This window comes from Mobula birostris, chromosome 23 (genome assembly GCF_030028105.1).
Source record: "Mobula birostris isolate sMobBir1 chromosome 23, sMobBir1.hap1, whole genome shotgun sequence".
NCBI lineage: Eukaryota > Metazoa > Chordata > Chondrichthyes > Myliobatiformes > Myliobatidae > Mobula > Mobula birostris.
This window is the reverse complement of record NC_092392.1, coordinates 2,577,712-2,593,746: the sequence shown is the minus strand read 5'-3', so window position 1 is coordinate 2,593,746 and position 16,035 is coordinate 2,577,712. Positions and strand designations below refer to the sequence as shown.

The 16,035-nt window shown below is 45.3% G+C and overlaps 1 protein-coding gene across 5 annotated transcripts in view; it reads left to right on the top strand.

The window, feature by feature from the left end:
- Nucleotides 1-15,672, top strand: part of plxna4 (plexin A4) — an 811,940-nt gene extending 796,268 nt beyond the window's left edge. For all 5 annotated transcript variants that reach the window (XM_072241488.1, XM_072241485.1, XM_072241487.1 and 2 more), the window contains exons 31-32: nucleotides 10,655-10,805; nucleotides 13,586-15,672. In XM_072241488.1, the coding sequence (XP_072097589.1) occupies nucleotides 10,655-10,805; nucleotides 13,586-13,681 (247 nt within the window). In that variant the 3' untranslated portion in view covers nucleotides 13,682-15,672. The remainder of the gene's footprint in view (nucleotides 1-10,654; nucleotides 10,806-13,585) is intronic.
- Nucleotides 15,673-16,035: the final 363 nt, after the last annotated feature.

The window sequence follows — 16,035 nt, the reverse complement described above, 5'->3', positions numbered from 1 at the left end:
GGAAGGCTTGTAAAGGTAGAGGGTAAAATGAATGTAGCAAAATACAGGGAAATCCTGGAGGAAAACCTGATGCAGTCTGCAAGAGAACTGCGACTCGGGAGAAGATTTGTTTTCCAGCAAGACAGTGACCCCAAGCATAAAGCCAAATGGCTTAAAAGCAGCAGTTAATGTCCTGGAGTGGCCAAGTCAGAGTCCAGATCTCAATCCAGTGAGAATTTGTGGCTGGATTTGAAAAGGGCTGTTCACTCATGATCTCCAAGCAATCTGACAGAGCTTTGAACAGTTTAGTAAAGAAGAATGGGGAAAAATTACAGTGTCCAGATGTGCAAAGCTGACAGAGACCTATCCACACAGACTGAAGGCTGTAGTTGCTGCCAAAGGTGCATCTACTAAATACTGACTTGAAGGGGTGAATACTTATGCAATCAATTATTTTGTGTTTTACATTTGTAATTAATTTAGATCACTTGGTAGAGATCTGTTTTCACATTGACACAAAAGCCTTTTTCAGTTGAATGTGTCAAGAAAAAGCCAAATTAAATCCACTGTGATTCAATGTTGTAAAACAATTGTAAGGGGGTTTCGATTTTTATGTTACTGCGGAGGCTAATTAAAATGGCGTTTTTGTTATGTTAATCTGGGGAATGCGGCTTTGTTGTGCTTTAACGCTGAGAAAGTTTGCGCTAGCAGCTTATTGTGGTTTAGAGGGTGATAAGAGAGTGCTATTAACCAATTGGGATAGTTGTTATGGTTTTGGTGTATTTGAAGATACTGTATGCGCGGGGTTTTGGGGCAGAAGGCGGGAGAGCGAGACAGAGGATGGACCAGGTGCTGTGAGTCCGCTAACGGGGTCGGACCCCGAGCGGGACGTTCGGCGAGGAGACGGAGACGGACTCATGTGGAGCGTCTGGTCGACCACCGTTGTTGGTCCCAGGCGGCCGGTCGAGGTGGTCCGAGGGGGTCGCAGGGTGAAGAAGAAGGTCCTTGAGCTCCAACGGTTTTTGTGCACGAAGAGATTGAACTTTGATAAGTGTGGCGCCTTTTATTTTCCTTTTATATTTTATTCTCTTTTAATTATATAGTTCCAGTAATATCTATAAACTGTAAATCATTTAATTGCATCTGGTGTATTGTCTGTTATTTGGGCGGGGTGGGGTACCTCACACAGCATCCACACAAAGTTTGGCGGGGCCGAGGCTGTTTCCCTAGACGACAGCGAGCCGAGCGACCCTGAGGGTGGCCAGGGGGGCTGCATTGTGGGGGCTCGTCCGGGATGCTTGAGTCTGTTGGTATGCTGTGTGGGTGCCCTGATTAAATCTGTAATGTGTGTCTCTGTGGGTTATTTGCTGTTGATTGCTGTATGCGTTGTGGGTGCGGTCTTCGTTCGAGTTCAGACTAGCATTGACGAGTTAGAGGTGGCACTCGGGGCTGTCCATGCAGTTGAGAGACAGAGGAAAGAGTGGTCTGATTTGGAGGTAGAGTCTGCGAATAAATGTTCTAGCTCTGGCAGGCTCCGCCTGGCACTGGGGATAGTGTCCACCCCAGGAGGGGCGGAGACGTGTGAGACGTGGGCGGAGCGGATCTCTCAGTTGTTAGATGAGTGGCAGTGCTTGGTTGAGGGAGAGCGACAGGGATTGGTTGAAAGTTTGAGTAGGCGGGCTGGTGACGGTGTTAGAGCTGTCAGGTTCACTTACACCGTAGTGACAGCTGTCAGTTATTTGAAAGAGGGGGGAAAGTTTTCAGTGTGTCTTCTCTGGCGAGGAGGGCGGCTAAATTGCTTGTAGTGCCAGGGGGATCATTTCAGGGGATCAGTTGTTCAGCTGATCAGAGAGGTGTCGGGAAACTTAGTGGAAGCCCAGTGGGGCGAACGGCTTGGGGTCTCTGTGGAAGCACGTTCCCAGCAATGTACCACTGAACTTCCGAAAGGAGAAGACCCTATTCCTGAAGGCTTAGAGGGGCCACGCCCCAGGGTGTCGCTATGGATAGAGGGAAGCGATGCTAAAGCTATCCTCGACCCCGGGGCACAGGTCAAGTTGTTGGACAGTTCGTTTTACAACCGGTGTCTGAAGCATTTACCCTTGACAACCGCAAGGGCACCGGAGACTTTGGGTACTAGTGGTAGTAGTTATCCAGAAGACGATGATTGATTAATGACCCTGGAGTTCATGGGGGCATTGTCTGGGCACCCAGCGTGTCGAGTTGCTTCTGAGGACGTGTGTAGCAGCCTTGAGCCGGTACCGAATTTAAACGAGACCCAGCAGTGGTACGGCTTGGGGAAAGTAGCTGAGGGTGAGACCCTCTTAGTAGATGCTCCGAACCACCACGAGGGAGGGGAGTTGACCGCTGAAGACACCTCAGTGAGAGAGAGGTCGCGGCAACTGGACCCTGGCGGCGTGGAAGATGAAGGCAGCGTGTGTGTGGATGATGCGACGTGGTTTAATGTGCTGCATCTGAGGGGTGGATGTTGCCAGATCCTGAGGAGTGCGGCTGTTGATCCGAAGATGGCCTTTATTAGTTCCCTAGGATTCTTCCGATCCGAAAAGATGCCCAAGGGCATATCCGGAGCCCCTGCATCCTTCCCGCGGGGCATGAGGAAAACCGTGGGGGAAGTGAAGGTGTGTGGAGTTTTGACGTATGTGGATGACCGCCTAGAGCTTGGATTCGCCTTGGGGGACTATGAGGCGAGGCGAGTGGCTGAGCCCGGGCGACCGAAGCGAAGTGTCAAATGTGGAGGAGTTTTTGGCCGGAGGAGTTTGGTGCAACGTGAGGAAAATGATCCGACATACCAGTTGAACTTCCTGGTGTTGGGACAGACGGTGGTGGACCTGGGGATGGAAACCCAGGTCGTCAATCTGAATGAGACACAGGGAAGAGAGGGGATTTGCACCGCACTGCGGTCATATACTGACAAATTAATCCAGCGAGAAGAAACAATGACCCACCTTCGAAGGTATCAGCAGGAACTCAAGACGTCCATTCAGAACAGATTGGAAGATTTACAAGTTGGGGAAGATCAAGGAAGTGTTCTGACTAAGGTCAACAGAAAACCGAGAGCCCAGGGAGGGGAGTTTGACTACACTCCCGAGGAGGTAAAGAAATGGAGGACCGATCTCGGAAAAGGGAGGCGGACGCTTGAAAGGAACCTGAAGATGACTATCGCGAGTTTAAATGAAGTGGAAAAACTGAAAGTTGACCTGGAAGACGCCCTCAGGAAGAAACAACCAGAGGCTGAACATCCTTTAACTGCTGCTTTTCAAGTCAGGGTGGAAGAAGCTGGTGGGGTAACTGCGTCCCAGATTGAGATGGCCAGGAACCCTGAGTCAGAAATGCTGAGGCTGAGGAGAGAGTTGAAGGAGTCCCCGAAGAAGCTGACGTCTCGACTGCAGGAGGCTGAAGGGGTAGCCCCAGCTAAATGTTTCAGTTTGGAGAAACTCAAACAGCAGCTACCGATCGAAGGAATGAGGAAGAATACGGATTCGAAGGATGATGTGCTGCACATGTGGTACATGCTGTCTTTCGCTAACTTCCCCGTGATTGAGGAAGAGACCTTTGGCCCTTCTCCCACTGAGTCAGGTGTAGTGGGGAGGGCTAGCTGTGGGCAGTCTGAGTTACAGCAGGATCAGGAAGGAGGAGAGGCGGGGCCCCGGCCACGGGACAGGGGGCTCCGAGCTGTAGTGGTGGCCTGAGTGAGAGAGGAGTTGGCAAGCAGGCCCGATGTATCCCTAGTAGTGTCTGAGCCTTGTGGGTTTAGGTGAGGGGGTACGGAGGTCTCAGAGGGTTAAAAAGCTCCCAGATAGGTTGGCCTATTTAGCGCCCGTGGGACGGGAGTAAGGTCCACTGTTTGGGGAGCACTGTCACTGTGTGTATCTGTGTATGTGCGTGTTGTGTGTCTGTAGGACTGGGTGGCGAGTTATTTAGAAGTCATGAGGACATGACTTTATTTGGTGGGGGGAGAGTGTAAGGGGGTTTCGATTTTTATGTTACTGCGGAGGCTAATTAAAATGGCGTTTTTGTTATGTTAATCTGGGGAATGCGGCTTTGTTGTGCTTTAACGCTGAGAAAGTTTGCGCTAGCAGCTTATTGTGGTTTAGAGGGTGATAAGAGAGTGCTATTAACCAATTGGGATAGTTGTTATGGTTTTGGTGTATTTGAAGATACTGTATGCGCGGGGTTTTGGGGCAGAAGGCGGGAGAGCGAGACAGAGGATGGACCAGGTGCTGTGAGTCCGCTAACGGGGTCGGACCCCGAGCGGGACGTTCGGCGAGGAGACGGAGACGGACTCATGTGGAGCGTCTGGTCGACCACCGTTGTTGGTCCCAGGCGGCCGGTCGAGGTGGTCCGAGGGGGTCGCAGGGTGAAGAAGAAGGTCCTTGAGCTCCAACGGTTTTTGTGCACGAAGAGATTGAACTTTGATAAGTGTGGCGCCTTTTATTTTCCTTTTATATTTTATTCTCTTTTAATTATATAGTTCCAGTAATATCTATAAACTGTAAATCATTTAATTGCATCTGGTGTATTGTCTGTTATTTGGGCGGGGTGGGGTACCTCACACAGCATCCACACAAAGTTTGGCGGGGCCGAGGCTGTTTCCCTAGACGACAGCGAGCCGAGCGACCCTGAGGGTGGCCAGGGGGGCTGCACAATAAAACGTGAAAACTTCCGGGGGGGCTGGGTGAATACTTTTTACAGGCTCTGTATATGTTCCTGGATTCTCCACATATATTCTCTACATCTGGCTGATGGTGGCAGTGCTCTCCTAACATCACAGCTGCTTGCAGGCAACAGAATGGCACACGCCCATCTGTCATGCCACCACATTCTCTGTCATCGAAAGATTTGGATAGTTGTGTTAAAATATTAATAATAAATATGTATACATTATAGAATTCTCTAACCCTACCTAGACCTCTAAGGGGATAAGAGAAAAGAATAGGATTTTATAACATTCCTTTATTCTCACTTTCTTCTTTGAAATTCTACCCTGGTGGGACTTGAACTCTTGTCTGGCATGCTACCATATCCATCTGATCTAGGTCTTTTCACCCAATCAGCTTCCCTTTCGTTGAACCCTGTATGTGCGGTACAATGTTCTCGCCACTCTCCCAGTGGAAAGATGTTTCTCCTATGGATTTACTGGCAAATCTTTTATAATTATTTCCAGATGTTTTGATCTCCTCTACAAGTGCAAGCAACTTTTCTGTGTGCACCAATCTGCAGCGTTGAAGTTCAAGTCACGCAGAGAAAAACTCAAGACGTTTTGGCTTCTTATAACCCTGTGAAATAAAAGGCTTTCGGAAGGGGTGGTGCTTTCAATAGAAACATACAGTGTCTTTCACGGAATGTATAAGATTTCAGAAGTGAACTCAAGCCTTCCAAGAGGTGCAAAACCCCATGTTGGGACATAATCTTGTTTTCCTTTAATTAGAAAGCCACTGTTGCTGTCGTGGACAGGTGTGAATTGCAATTCCGAGTCCCATTGAGTCATTAGATTTGCGCTGTCGGAGGAGATGCTTTCACCCAACAATCCTGCACTAATTGGCATGCTGTTGGTAGCGGATAATCAAAGATTTCCTTGTTCCTCATGGAAAGCAATTTATTCCCACAACCCAGCCCAGATTTCCATCCCCATCTGCTGCAGCTGATGTTATCTCTAACAATCTGACACACCAACTGATTAAATTTCTTGAGTGGGTGTAAAAATTCAACAACATGTTTTTTTTTGGAAAAGAACAGGCAGCTTTTCTTCCAGATTACCAGAAAGCAGGCATTATTGGCAACTCGAGCACTGATGGCAAACTGAATTGTTGAGCCACTGCAGTCCATGTGCTGAAGGTACTGCCATGGAAGGAGCTCAAGGATTTTGTCCATCAGTGATGATGGTGCCTTCCCTGTTGCCCCTCATCCAATCCCACTAAAGCCAGATTCCTTGATCATTATCAATTACTTATCATCAAAGCTGGACTGGCTCCTTTCTTTACATTGTAGCAGGGACCTGCACATCAGAAGACCCTAGGGACTGTTTGTGATGGACTCCAGCATGGGAACGTTGGTCCAGGATCTCCCCTCATACCTGAGTTTATTCCCTTGCCTTTTGACTGAATGACCCACAGATGATTTATGGAGGAGGTGTCTGCTCTTGACTTCAATCCCTGCATAATGCACTCTGATACTAGTCTCAGATTTGGATTCAGATTGATTCATCACATGTATATTGAAACGTAGCATTAGCAACAAACATGCCAAAGGATGTGCTGGGGACAACCTTCAAGTATCACCAAACATTCTGGCGTCAACATAACATGTCCAGCATGCCCAGCAGAACCACACAGAACACAAAACAGAACATAGCAGGGGACAAAGCAACAGCAGCAACACAAACCCTGTTCCTCCTTCCCACCCAATCCAAGTTCATCCACTAGATATTTGTGAAAAACCAAGATGACAACAGCCAGTCCAATCCTGTCCTGAGCCTTAGACAAAAATGGAAATGCTAGAAGAACTCTACCAGTCATCAGCCTCTGTGGAAGAAGAAACCATAGACCTCCCATCAGAACACTTAGAATTTTGTTTTGATACCTGACCTGTTTTAAACCTGAAACATATTGTCTCACACCCTCAGGTAACCAGACTCCTCCTGGTACTGTATGTGCAGGGAGAACAGGCATCATGAATATAAAGGAGTGGGACCACATACAGGGCAGTTTGAGGAAGCTACTCTTTGTAGCACTTACAAAACGCTGGAGGAACTCAGCAGGTCAGGCAACAGTCGATGTTTCAGGCCAAGACTCTTCATCACGATTGGGAAGGAGGGGAGAAGAAACAGCAGAAGAAGGTGGGGGAGGGGACAGCTGTACAGGCTGGAAGATGTTAGGTGAAGCCAGGTGAGGGGGAAGATAGGTGGGTGGGGGAGGGAGGCGAGTGAGAAACTGGGAGGTGATAGATTGAAAAGGGAAAGGTGTGAAGAAGGAGGACAGTGATGGGGAGGAGAGTGGACCATGGGAGAAAGGGAAGGAGTGGCAGGTGAGCAGAAACACAGAAATCTACAGCACATTACAGGCCCTTGGCCCACAATGTTGTGCCGATTATGTAATCTACTCTAGAAACTGCCTAGAATTTTCCTACCGCATAACCCTCTATTTTTCAAAGCTCCATGTGCCTGTTGGTGGTGGTGGTGGCATCCGTTAGTCTTGCGTGACCATGGATCTGCGCCTGGAAGGTCTTGCTTCAGTCTGTTTTAGAGCAGCGTCTGTCGTGGCCGTAGAGGCCCACATGGGAGTGGCAGTCTTGGCTGCATCAACTGCACTTGAAGGCACTGTCCTCCATTGTTATCGTGGTGCTGTTTTTCCAACGAGTGCGCTTTTCTCCAGCAGCAAGCCTCAGCTTCTCTTCTCCTCTTTTTTAGACCTCTGCGTAGTTCCAGCCTCCAGTGAGAGCGATCGCTTGTGATGTCCTCCCACCTCTCGACATTCATTTACAGTGACTTCATGTCTCTCTTGCAAACGTCTTTGAAACGAAGATGGGGCCGCCCTTGTGCTCTCTTGCCGGAGGCCAGTTCCCTGTACAGCAGGTCTTTCGGGATCATCCCATCTGACATGCGGTGTACGTGGCCCAGCCAGCGGAGATGGCGTTGTTGGAGCAGGGTGAAGAGGCTGGGTAACTGGGCGCGGGCCGGGACCTCATTGTTGGTGACTCAGTCAGTCCACGTGATGTCCAGGATGCGTCTCAGGCTGTGAAGGTGGAAGGCATTGAGACGCCGCTCTCGTCTGTAGTAGAGGCTCCAGGTCTCGCTGCCGTAAAGCAGTGTGCTGAGGACGCAGGCCCTGTAGACTGCAACTTTGGTGTGCGTCGTCAGCTTTCTGTTCTCCAAGACTCTCTTTGTCAGCCTGGCGAATGTTGAGGCTGCTCGTCCGATCCGTCTGTTGATCTCGGGGTCTAGGGAGAGGCTGTCCGTGATGGTGGAGCCAAGGTATGTAAACTCGTGAACTATCTCCAGCTCGTAGTTATTGATGGTAATGGCAGGGGTGTGCTCAACGCCTTGGCCCAACACGTTGGTTTTCTTCAGGCTGATGGTCAAGCTGAAGTCCTGGCAGGCTCTTGAGAAGCTGTCCATGAGGCGTTGCAGTTGCTCTTCAGAGTGTGTTGCCAGTGCCGCGTCGTCTGCAAACAACATGTCCCTGATGAGTACTTCACGAACCTTGGTTTTCACCCTCAGCCGGGACAGTCTGAACAGCCTCCCGTCCGATCTGGTGTGGAGGTAGACACCATCAGTTGATGTTCCAAAGGCGTGCTTCAGCATGACTGCGAAGAAGATGCCAAACAGGGTGGGGGCAAGCACACAGCCCTGCTTCACACCGCTGCGGATGTTGAAGCCTCCGAGGAAGAGCCGTCGAACTGAACGACGCCCTGCATGTCTGTGTGGAATGACTGAACTATCCTGAGGAACCTCGGGGGGCAACCAATCCTGGCGAGGATTTTGAAAAGGCCGTCTCTGCTCACAAGGTCGAAGGCCTTCGTAAGGTCAATGGAAGTGATATAGAGTGGTTGTCTTTGCTCTCTGCATTTCTCTTGCCTGTTAGAGTCTTTTAAAATACCCTATTGTATCCGCCTCCACCACTGTTGCCAGCAGTGCATTCCATGCACCCACCACGCCCTGTGTGAGAAAAGAAGAGAAGCGGTAAGAGGGGAGCCAGAATGGGGACTGGAAAGCAAATATTGTAATCACACATGACAGATGGTGTGTCTGCCCTCTGAGTCCCCATGTTACGTGAGAAATACAGCATGTAGTCTGAGACACAGGAGGGTACGCCCCTGTACTAACTGTATAAAACCCTTCAAGTGTTACCTAAATGGACGCATGTTTGTCCCAAGAACTAAGGCTAGTGTACCACCTTATTCTCTAGACCAGCAGAAAGGATTTATCCGGCAATGAATGATGCTCCTTGTCCACTTCAAGTTCTTTGATTTATATCAATTGCTTGAAGTAAAAACAATAATATGAAGAATGGATTGAGAATTTTCTACAATATGAACCCAAAAAGTTAGAGAAGTGATTCCTTAAAATTGATCTTAAACTTTATTGAACCTGACAAATTTATCCAATGGGAATAGACAGGCTCTGTCCCAGCGGTCTCCTTTAGTACTGCACTCTTATCATTGGCAATGGCTAACAAATTCTCGGCACCTCTAAACATCAGGAAACTCAGTTTCCCGGTTGCTATTGAGCACCTAGTTAGAGTAATAGAATTGGCCCTTCACTAAGTTAATGTAAAATCTTCCATAGACTTGTGACCTAAAATGCACATTATTTATCTTTGATTAGAGATGGAAGATGTTGAAGATGGGACATAACACTGGTACTCTGGGCTGGCTGGTTATAGTGGACTAGGTGGTTCAAAGTAAATGTATAATCAAAGTACACATGTGTCACCATATACAACCCTTTCTTGTGGGCATACTCAATAAATCCACAATAGAATAATAACCGTAACAGAATCAATGAAAGACCACACCAACTTCAACGATGCGGAAAAACCACATCAATCTGTAGCGCAGTGTCAGTTTTACAGTGTGGTATCACACTATAATGTGGTGAAATCTCTGACACTGATGTGACATTCTACTTCGATGTGTGACCCCACGCTGGGCTGAGGCCTTGCAGTGATTTGTCACCCAGCTCGAGGATGATAACCCCTACAGGGCTGAGACCCTACAATGATGCCATTGTGCCACCCCATGTTTGGGTAATAACCAACAGCACGAGGCCACCCAACAACTGTATGTCCATCCCATCCAAAATGCACTGCAGAAAAGAGGAGGAATTTTAGATGGTGTTGGTTTATTATTGTCACATGCTGAGATACATTGAAAAGCTTGTCTTGCCTACTGTTCATACAGATCAAGTCATTACACAGTGCATTGAGGTAGAACAAAGTAAAGCATTAATAATGCAGAATAAAGTACAACAATCACAGAGCAAGTGAAGTGCAGGTAGACAATAAAGTGCAAGATCACAATGGGGTACAGTACTGTGCTAATGTCTTAGGCACATACATATATAGTTTGTAAAATCTGGCAGGAGCAAAGAATGTTAGGAATGGTGAGGTTGGAGCACTGCGGAGGGGGTGTGGGACAGGTGGCAGAGAAGGAGTGCCAGGAGCAGGGGATGCGGGGGTGTAGGCACACCCTGCCCTGAGACACCAGGCAAGGTAATTTGATTGCAAGTGATTGGTTTATTGATCATTACAGAATGTCTCTCTGGTGCTTCCTGTTCCTTCTCCTCTCCTTTCCCCTTTTCCCAACCATGATTCCCTTCTCCCTGCCCCCTTCCCACTCTCAGTGCACAATAGAGGTGTGTATCAAAATCAGGTTTATCTTCACTCACATATGCAATGTCTTAGGCACATATATATAGTTAGGGTGCTTAAGACTTTTGCAGAGTACTGTAGATTGTGAGGTCAAGAGCCCATTGTATTGTCCAAGGTTTCGATAACAGTGGGGTTGATGTTGGCCTTGAGCATAGTGATGTAAAGAGTCTCAGTGTTTTCATTCTGCTTTGTGAAGATGCATCTTCTTACTGTCTTTAATTGTCAGTACTGCTTCATGAAGTGGCAGAGATGGACCATGTAGCTAATTTGTCCATTTTTTTTTGTTGCAGGTACTATGCAGACATCGGAAAAATGCCAGCCATCAGTGACCAGGACATGAATGCCTATCTAGCGGAACAGTCCCGAATGCACATGGCTGAGTTCAATGCAATAAGTGCCCTCAGTGAAATCTACTCCTATGTTAGCAAATACAGCGAGGAGGTAATTCTTTATAATCACCTACATCAAATGTACAGTGAGATCTTGGAGTGCAGGTTCACAGTTCCCTAAAAGTGGCAACACAGCAGATAGGGTGGTAAAGAAGGCAAACAGCATATTGGTCAGGCTGCCGCAGTACGTGCTGAGGGACGCACTGAAACTTGGTGCAGCCACCGCAAGGGCCCGGTGGGGAAGGACCACAGTATAGGTTTCTCCACCCGTGGGAGTGGGAGGGGTCGGTGGGCGAGGAGTTTCCCCCTCAACAATGAGATGCTAAGCTGAACTACTGGAGTGCCACGTGGGTGGCTATAAACACGGGTATTTTACTGAGTATAATGGAAACGTATGTAAAGGATGAAAAGTTATTGAATGGTTTACTGTATATATTTATTTTTGAATAAAGTATATTTTGAAATAAAAAAAAAAAAAAAAATTGGTCAGGCTGCCGAGTATAAAGGTTGTCAAGTCATCTTGCAGCTGTACAAAACTTTGGACAGTCTACATTTTGGAGTTTTGTGTGCAGATCTGGTCACTGCAGTACAGGAAGTGTATCTCAGCTTTGCAAAGCATGCAGAAGATGTTTACTAAGGTGTTGCCTGAATGAGAGAGTATTGGACGTGAGGAGAGGCTGGGCAGACTTGGATTGTTTCCCCTGGAGTGTCAGAGGCTGAGGGGTAACATGATTGAAGTATATAAAATTATGAAAAAGCATAGATAAGATAGACAGAACCATTTCCTGTGATGGAATTGTCAAATACTAGAGGGCACAGGGCACAGCTTTAAGGCAAGAGGGCGAAAAATTAAAGGAGATTTAGATGGCAAGGTTTTTTTATACAGAGAGTGATGGCTGATATGCTAGCAATGACATTCAATGGACAGATGAACAAGCCATGAATCGGGGAGAAAGAGGCCACATGCAGGCAGTTATGTAGTTTAAATTTGCAACAGGGTCAGCACAAGCATTGTGGAGTGAAGGGCTGTTTCCGGTACTGTATTCCCTACGATGTTCCTAACCTCCAGAGTACTCATGCTTCTCCAGTTTCAGCCTCTCAAACATCTTCAAATCCAATTTCCCCAAGACTAGTGGTAGTTGCACTAACTGCCTGGGTCCCCAGCTCAGAAATTAACCTCTCTACCTCTCTTTTTTTTTAGGATACTCCTCAAGGGATGAATAACGGTCATCTGCCCAAAAATCACATTTGGCATGGTGTCAGATTTTCTTTGCTATTAGTCTCATGGGATGCCTTGGGCCATATTGCCAGTAATGTCACATGATGTCAATAAAAGTTATTATTAATACCCGAGGTATTGGCATTCAGCTGATGTCCGATACCTCAGCTGAATGGGATGTGATAGGTTAAGATACTGGATCAGAATTCAGTGGAGATGCAACTGTTAATCCCATCTATGTAGTTGGGAAATTGATGTTCACCTAACTCAGTAAATCTGCTAAAAGAAACTATTCTCATTGACTATAACCATGAATTGTGGCAAATATTCTTTTGGTTCATGAATGTACTTTAGAGTAGGAATTCTGCTGCTTTTGTCCAGTTTGGTTTGTGTGTGACTCGAGCCCCACCACGAGATAGATAGATAGATGCTTTACTGATCCCAAAGGAAATTACAGTATCACAGTAGCATTACAAGTCCACAGATATACAAATATTAGAAGAGAAGTAAGAAAGAGTAAAAAAAAAGTTACCTCAAACAGTCTAATAGGAGGGGGTCATCATTTCCCTGACTATAGGCTGACCCATTATAGACCCTAATGGCCGAGGGTAAGAATGACCTGATATAGCGCTCTTTGGAGCAGTGCAGTTGTCTTAGTCTATTACTAAGAGTGCTCCTCTGTTCAGCCAAGGTGGCATGCGATGGTGAGAGAAACTTTGTCTAGAATTGCCAGGATTTTCTGTAGGGTCCTTTGTTCTAACACAGCTTCCAGTGTGTCCAGTTTAGAGACTGCCTTTCTGATCAGTTTGTTGAGCCTGTTGGCATCACCCATGTTGATTTCATTGCCCCAGAACACCACCACATAGAAGATTGTACTGGCGACAACGGTCTGATAGAACATGTGAAGTTCTGGAATGTGGTCAGTTCTGCAACCTTCTAATCTGTGATAGTTTATTTATTTTTATTTTTATTTATTTATTGAGATTTAGCATGGAGTAGGCCTTTCCGGTCTGTTGAGCTGTGCTGCCCAGCAATTCCCTGATTTAACCATAACCTAATCTCAGGACAATTTACAATAACCAATTAATCTACCAACTGGTTTGTCTTTGGACTGTGGGAGGAGAGTGGAGTACTCGGAGAAAATATAGAAACTCCTTACAGACAGCAGTGGGAATTGAAACCGGGTCATTGGTATCATAAAGCATTGTGCTAACCACTACACTACCTTGCTGCCCTCATGTTTGGAGTTCAGGATGGATTAAACACATTCGGCTTGCCAGTAAAGTCCTTAATCAGAGAATTAATTAATGGCAGATTGCACTTTTAGTTCATTATATTTATTGTGTTTTTTATGCTGCATTGGATCCAGAGTAACAATCATTTTGTTCTCCTTTACACTCGTGTACTGAAGAATGACAATAAACAATCTTGAATCTTGAAAAGCAAATTTCATTTGAAATTTATTGGGCATTGGGCAGTAGATATACATTTCTCCTCAGACTTTGGAATGTATATGAAGCCTCAACTAGTATTTCCTAGTAATGTAATTTTTTTTTGATTAGTGCCAGAAGTACTATATTAAAACCATCTTTCATTTGTGTTCTCATCCACAGATAGTAAGTACTCTAGAATGTGAAGAGCAGTCCAGGAGGCAGAGATTAGCTTACAAACTCGAACAGGTAATTGCTCTCATGTCGATAGAGAGCTGAGTGGCAATCCCAAGGAACGCTGGGTAAAAGAAGCCAAGCTGTGCCTGACTAAAGATGGTCGCCTTTCAAGTGCAAGTTACGATTGGTTCAAGCAACGTCACCTTGATCATCTATCTCTCCATTATCCCTGCGTTTTCATCTTTTATTCTCCTTCAGTCTCTCTCTCTCTCACCCACAACATCACTGGATACTTCAAAATGTGAAAGGTTAAAAGTAACAAATCACATCATGGTTTGTAAAATAGAGCAGCAATCACTCACGAAGAAAACATTGGCAAGTGACTAAAGACCATGATAATTTTCTCAGCCATCATCTCCAGAGGAACTTGACAACCTTTCCTCTCGTTAAGTAAGTGATGGGAACCAGGAAAGACAGAAGATCATGATATTTTGTGGGAAGCTGGAAGCGATTCCCTTTGGGATAGGTTGGTATCGAATTTGGCTTCAACCTGAGGCCTTTTTCAATGAAAATATCTCTGATCAGTGAGACAATAGTGTTGCTTCTTGTTCAGTTGACTTTATAGTCAGAGATTGTGGATCTATTAAAAAGAAAAAGAAATTGTGTGTGAGAATTACAGTCTAACTGGTCTGTGAGAAGAGAGGAGAGAATGACAAAATGGCGGAAGATGGACCAATTGGGCTTGGGGCTTTTTTTAATTCAAAAGCTATGTTTATGGACTATCATGTCAGGAGAGGAATGGTCAGAGTTATGTGCACATATTTAACATAAAGGTACATACATAAACACATACACACACAAACACACACAGAAAAGTAAACACTTAGGTATGCTCACAGAGACTCATGCAAAAACAAAGGTACTCTAAATCCTAAGCCTTGATTTATTAAGGAAAACATTGAAGTGTATGTGATGATGTGAATACATTTCAAGCAGATGGACAGGTTAGATGTTCACAGAGTTATTTAAGGGGCAGTGACTCTGGAGGTACTGGCAAATGAAATGAAATGACATTTCGGTTTGGAAACCATGGATTCTCCCAGCCAGCGAAGACCAAAGGATTCCAGTGCTGATGGAAAAAAAGTGCCACTGTGGATTATCATTTTATTTACAGACGTCTACCTAACATGCAAGGTTCCTCATGACACACAAAACAAAAACATGAACGACTAGCTGGCTCCAGACAAGCATTCCTTTTTATTTGCACAGGAGAACACACAGAATGACAAACTGTGAATTTTATTTATAGAAGATGGCTAAAGAAAGAAAGAAATAAAAACTGTAAAGCGAAGACATGATTTGCACGTATTATATGTAGGAGCCAGGATCTTGGGATGGGGGGGTGGGGAAGGGGTTGCTAGGATACCCAAGCCTCAGGACATATCACAGCACTGCAATGAGAGGCTGATTGGAATATTATTTCTTCCCCTCTCCCCCCAGGACATTTATACATGTTGTATTATTGTGGAATATCAAAACTGCTCCCTCTCCTTCACCCACCCACTCGTTCAGCTCAAAAAAATATATAAAAAGGGACTTCTTAAAACACAAGCTTTTTTTTGCCTTGAACTGTGCCAGACTTGTGTTGTGGATGTGATAGGTCAATCCCTGGCAGTGACCTGGGTACTTGTTTTCTTTTTAATATTATTTGTTCCTTTTTTTTAATATAAAAAGTGCATGTAATAATGAATCTGGGAAGCAAAGACTGATACCAAACTGCAATGCCACGATCGTGAATGTGTCCTTCTTGATTTCTTTCAGTTCCTTTTTGCTTGAGAATAGTGTGTCTGGCCTGAATGGATTGTTATGTGAACATCTCTATTTAAAGACAATTTGTAACAACATACCCTTAGAAGCCAATGTTAGAATTCATCAAGACAAAACAACTTAGGTTTTTATCCTAATAACGATGTAATTAAATATACTACTTAAACAAAGAGATGAATGGACCCAACAAAGGCTAGCTTCAGTACTTTGTTATATCAATTGTATACCTGTGTATGTAAATATGATGCATTCCTATTTTGCAGTTCACAACTAAAAAGTTTACTATTTGTAATATAGAATAAAGTTTATTACAAAAAGCCAGTTTGAGGCTCTCTAATGATTTGCAAAGTGACCACAGTGTTACTGAAAGTAGTTCTTTAATTTAATCATCAAGGATGCAAGTATTGCCAACAAGGATAAACTTTCTGCCCCACTTTTGGAATCAGGTTTATTGTCGTTACATATGTAGTGAAATTGATTGTTTTGTAGCAGCAGTACAAATCCAACACGACAATTACTACACATTACACAAAGAACATACTGTATAAAAATAAATAAATAACAGGAAAAGAGAACAAAATAGTGATCCAATCACAAACTGGAGAAAAATTTGCAGATGCTGGAAATCC